The sequence below is a fragment of the Ruditapes philippinarum genome, unplaced genomic scaffold, assembly GCF_026571515.1.
Source record: "Ruditapes philippinarum isolate M1 unplaced genomic scaffold, ASM2657151v2 ctg8010_1_1_1_1, whole genome shotgun sequence".
In the NCBI taxonomy this organism is placed as follows: Eukaryota; Metazoa; Mollusca; class Bivalvia; order Venerida; family Veneridae; genus Ruditapes; species Ruditapes philippinarum.
In genome coordinates this window covers 105,514-110,809 of record NW_026858118.1, presented here as the reverse complement: position 1 = coordinate 110,809, position 5,296 = coordinate 105,514, and the positions used below count along the sequence as shown (strand labels likewise).

General features: G+C 35.1%; 1 protein-coding gene across 1 annotated transcript; it reads left to right on the top strand.

Moving 5' to 3' along the window:
• The first annotated feature begins 974 nt into the window (after positions 1 to 974).
• LOC132752171 (uncharacterized) lies at positions 975 to 2,084 on the top strand. Its single transcript, XM_060742464.1, has one exon. It carries the CDS (start codon positions 975 to 977, stop codon positions 2,082 to 2,084), a length of 1,110 nt encoding a protein of 369 aa, XP_060598447.1.
• Positions 2,085 to 5,296: the final 3,212 nt, after the last annotated feature.

The window sequence follows — 5,296 nt, the reverse complement described above, 5'->3', positions numbered from 1 at the left end:
CTTGCTGTACTTATAGGGGTACGATGTTTAGCCTTTATACAAGAGCAAATAAAGATGCATATTGACGAAGTTCATTTGTTCTCAGATTCTCAGTGTGCATTAAAATGGATTATGTCGGAAAAACAGCTTCCGTTGTTTGTTAGAAATCGAGTTAATGAAATAAAAAAACCACAAACATGTGTCCTTCCATTATGTTACGTCTAGAGACAATCCTGCTGATATAGCCAGTCGGGTTGCTCTACAAAAGATCTTGTGAAAAATTCGTCATGGTGGCATGGTCCTGAGTGGCTATTGCAAGACATTTCAGAAAGGACATTAGATGAGTTAACGTTTAAAGAAGATGATAGAATGGACAAAGCAATAGCAACAAAATGTAATGTAAAAGAAAAGAAGAGAAGTGAAAATGTGTGTGTTTCTGCATATGGAGCAAAGAACAAATGTTTTCCTTCGTGTGCTCCATTTGAAATTGATCAAACAAAATATTCTTCGGTGACGAAGCTATTACGTGTCACAGCATATGTTAAAAGAGCAATCGGTAAATATGAAAAAGGAAAACTATGATTCACATATTCCAACATCAAAAGAAATTCAAGAAGCTGAAAATATGTGGATAAAACATGCGCAATACAAACATCTTTTGGAAGTTTATGAATCTATCAGAGGAAAGAAAAAATGCAATTTACAGCAGCAACTGGGTGTGTTCATTGATATAAACGGCCTTTTGAGGTGCAAAGGGTCGTTTAGAAAATGCTTGTTTAACGGAGTCTGCTAGACATCCGTTACTGCTACCTCGCGATGATCCTTTAACAGTGTCAATTGTCGAAAGGGAACATAAGCGTTTGCTTCACTCAGGTGTGTCTCAAACACTAAGTCAACTTAGATATCGCTACTGGATACCGAGCGGAAGAGCTACGGTACGAAAAGTTCTTCATAAGTGCTTATTGTGTCGTCGAGTTGAAGGAGGTGCGTATAAAATGCCTCTTATGGCTTCCGTTGCCTCGTTCAAGAGTTACAAAATCAACACCTTTCAGTCATATTGGATTGGATTATCTCGGACCATTATACATAAGGGACAATCAAACCATAAAAAAGGTGTGGGTGTGCCTATATACATGTATGGTCACACGTGCAGTTCATCTAGAATGGTCAAAGACATGACAACAAATGCATTTTTAAACAGTTTTCGGAGATTCATAGCATGCAGAGGAAAACCACAAGAGGTCATCAGTGACAATGCGTTACATTTTAAGCTGGCAAAACGTACAATTGAGTTGCTATGGAGTTCAATTTTGAAAAGTGATGATGTTCAAACCTACAGTTCATGTGAGGGTATTAAATGGAGGTTCATTGTAGAAATCGCTCCATGGATGGGCGGCTTCTATGAAAGACTTGTTGGTTTAACTAAAAGAAGTTTACGTAAATCTATTGGAAAAAAGTTATTGGACAGCGACCAGCTTATAACTGTCATAAAGGAAGTTGAAGCTATTGTGAACTGTCGCCCTTTAGTTTATGTTGGAGAAGATATAAACTCCAATATCACGCTGACACCTTCACACTTCATATGTTTAAACCCGAATGCTGGGTTTTCTGAAATTGAAATATCTTCAGATGACCCCGATTTTAAGGTGATAGAAAGTTCAGAGGATAAATTGTTGGCAATATGGAAAAAAGGACAGCGGCTTTTAGATTCCTTCTGGAAAATATGGAAAGACGAATATTTATGTAGTCTTAGGGAAAGAACACAAACAAATCTAAAACAAGGAAAACATAAAGTTCAATTCAATCCAAATGTAGGTGATGTAGTGCTTATCAAAGATAATACTAGTAGAGGTAGCTGGAGGCTAGGAAAAGTCATTCATCTGTATGTTAGTTCCGATGGTTGTGTTCGTTCTGCAGATATTGAAACTGCATCCAAAAAAGTGCTTAAAAGACCTTTAAGCTTACTTTATCCTATTGAAACTTCAAAACTTCTTATTCCAGAGACAGAGGATATAAGACCAAACGCAAAGAAAGAAACTGGTATACGTCCCGAGAGAAAGGCAGCAAATTTAGCGAAATTACGCCTTAAAAATCTTCTTAAGTAATTAACAATCCATAGGTATTTAAAGACAATACTTTTGTGTTGTTGGGGAAATCCGCATACGCGTGTATGAACAGTTGAATTATTTTTTGAAAAATAGAGTGTGAATATATTTATGCACGAATTACAAAACAATAAGAATAATATTATTTTATCCTTGAAAATATTGTACGAATAAAATAGGGAGACGAATTATTTCATATCACATGACTGTACGCGCTTAATAATTTGGAGCATAGTTATAACACATGGTGATTTTACGCGCGAATAATTTGGAGCAATATTATACTACATATAGAGGGGAAGAACCTGTGTTTTGTCGCGTTGAATATGAAGACGATTACCATTGCTATACACAATGCAATAAATGAATAATAATGTACTGAGGTACTGACTTTTAGTTCAACAGAACAAGGGATGTTCTATATCGTATGTTGCTTAGACATTTATATAAAAAAACTACTGAAACAAGTTGAACTATTTATATGTATTAAATGTTACATACATACATTGCTTTGAAACAGATATTGTAAATGTTTATAAATTGAAAGATTTGTTTAAGAAAACAGGAGTATGTTTCGTTCATTATGTTTAAAAATATGTTTTCATTATAACTATTTGTTTAAATTTATTGCGCAAGTATGAGTTTAATTTTCTAAGAAGAAGTTTGTTTCAATTCTTGCATTTTGAGAATATTTAAAGAGCAATTTTAATAGGTACTATTTTAGTGAAAGATATCATATTTTAATTTTTGTTGGCCGGAGTGTCGTGAATTACACGATTTTGTTTTACTCCTAATCATGAGAATTATGTCTGTTTGTATTTGGCGGGAAAATATTATATTTCTTTTACTCCAAAACTTATGAATTGTGTATTTTGGTATTGGCGGGAATTTATTTCACTTATGAATTACTCCATATCATGATATTCATGACTCCTTAAATTGGCGGGAAGCAACACTATATAAGTGAATTACAATCTTTATTTTGTGAGAAGCGTATAGGTGTAGAAGCGCAAAAGTGTAAAAGAAGCGTAGAAGTGTAGTGTAAAAAGTGTAAAAGAAGTGAAGTGTAGAAGTGTTAAAAAAGGTTGTTAAAAGGTGATTAAAAAGTATAGTTGGATGTAAAAGTGAAAATAAAATCTGAATTTAAAAGTGAATTTTGTTGTCTTCAATGTAGTAAAAGTTAAAGGGAAATTAAAAGGAAAAAGTTTAGAAAATCTGCTACAATACTTAACAGCATAAAAAAGTTCACTGACATAATTTTACAGGACAAAAAATGTACGGCTCTATATTCTTTATTACAAGAGACAGTCAAAGGGAAACAACTTCCAAGTCCATACGGCAAGGATTACAAAAAAATTAGTGCATTTCAGACAGAATTATCTACCGTTTACAAAGGTGCTAGAATATAAGAATCTTACACTGGCTGCCGGTACAGACCGGAATCTCTAGCTCGAGGATAACTTAACAGTTACCCGAGAGCTCGAGGATAACTAAACAGTCACCCGAGAGCTAGAGATACCTGTTAGTACTGACAGCCAGTGTTTGACACTGGCTGCCGTTACCGCTGTAATATTTTTATAGTAAAAACATGAAGAAAAAGGAAATGGGTCGAATTTATAATTCTAAAAATGGCATAACAGACATAAACACATGGGACATGGCAATTTTAACCAAAATCATTTTACAGCTGTGTAGAGGTAAAACACCCGCGGACGAATTGGATAACATAAGAATTCTACAGTCATAAAGAAATGAACTGTCTCATTCTGGATCTTTAACGATAAGTGATGAAAATAAATATGTCAAACAGTGTAAACGTGTTGGAAGCGGTCACGCGCTGTCTGTTACCCTTGACTGTGAAAGGTTTGTGAAAAATACTTATTGAAGATAATTGATTTTAAGATATTTATATTCAAAGACCGTGGCTGAGTAGTAATTGACTAGTAATTGATATTGACGTCAAACAACTTGCCCCTTACCGCTAGGGGCTTAAACCCCGTCAGGATCTTTCGATCTTCTCATGTGTGAGATAAAACATTTTCGGTGAACATTAAACTTCATAATTTCTAATTATTAAAAATCACTTAAAGAGTTTCAATTTAAAATATTCAATGTATATAGATATTACAACTGTGGTGTTTACCTGAAGACTTTCCGAGATGATTCAATGAGAGAAAAGATTGATGCAATTTTGCTCAAACTGCCACATATAGTTGATTGTGCTGGCCTGGGAGATGATGACTCACCGGAATTACGTGAAATATTAGAACTTCTTGTAGGAGGTACATAAAAATGCTTTTTTGTCTATTTTGGCTAATCAAAGACCTCTAATTACTGCTTTTTTCAAACTTTCTTTGTTCCCATTAAACAGTTAACAATATGTTTGTTTTAACGCATCAAAGGCATGCTATGTACCCAGGGCGCATAAACAGTACTCTGAGCGCTTTTACCGTACTGTAGGCTTTTCTATTTATTTTACTATTGGCGATTTGACTTACTTTAGCCGTTTCTACTCAAAGTGCTTCTTCTGTACTTAATGTATTTCTACTGAACTCCAGACGCTTTTACTAACTGAATTTTAGACTGTACTCTACTTTACTCTTTGCGTTTAAACTGTACGCAAAGCACTTCTACTGTATCCAAGGCGCTTGTACTGTACTTAAGGCGTTTTAACTGTACTCTAGACATTTCTGCTGTACTCAAGGCGTTTCTAATTTACTATATGAGCATGCACTATGCTCTATGCGTTTCTTCTGTACTTAAGGGCGTTTCTACTTTACTATATGAGCATGCACGATGTTCTTGGTGTTTTACTGTACTCAAGCGTTTCTTCTTTACTATGTGAGCACTCACTGTGCTTTAGGCGTTTCTACTGTTCTCAAGGCGTTTCTAATTTACAATATGAACATGCGTTGTGCTCTAGACGTTTCTACTGTACTCAAGGCGTTTCTACTTTACTATATGAGCATGCACTGTGCTCTAGGCGTTTCTTCTGTACTCAAGGGCGTTTCTACTTTACTATATGAGCATGCACTATGCTCTATGCGTTTCTTCTGTACTAAAGGGCGTTTCTACTTTACTATATGAGCATGCACGATGTTCTTGGTGTTTTACTGTACTCAACGCGTTTGTGCTATACTATATGAGCATTCACTGTGCTCCAGACGTTTCTTCTGTACTTAAGTCGTTCTACTTTACTATATGGGCATGCA

What these genes read in the sequence shown, in the direction of transcription:
- LOC132752171 (XM_060742464.1), top strand. Translation starts at nt 975, where the DNA reads ATGCCTCTTATGGCTTCCGTTGCCTCGTTCAAGAGTTACAAAATCAAC.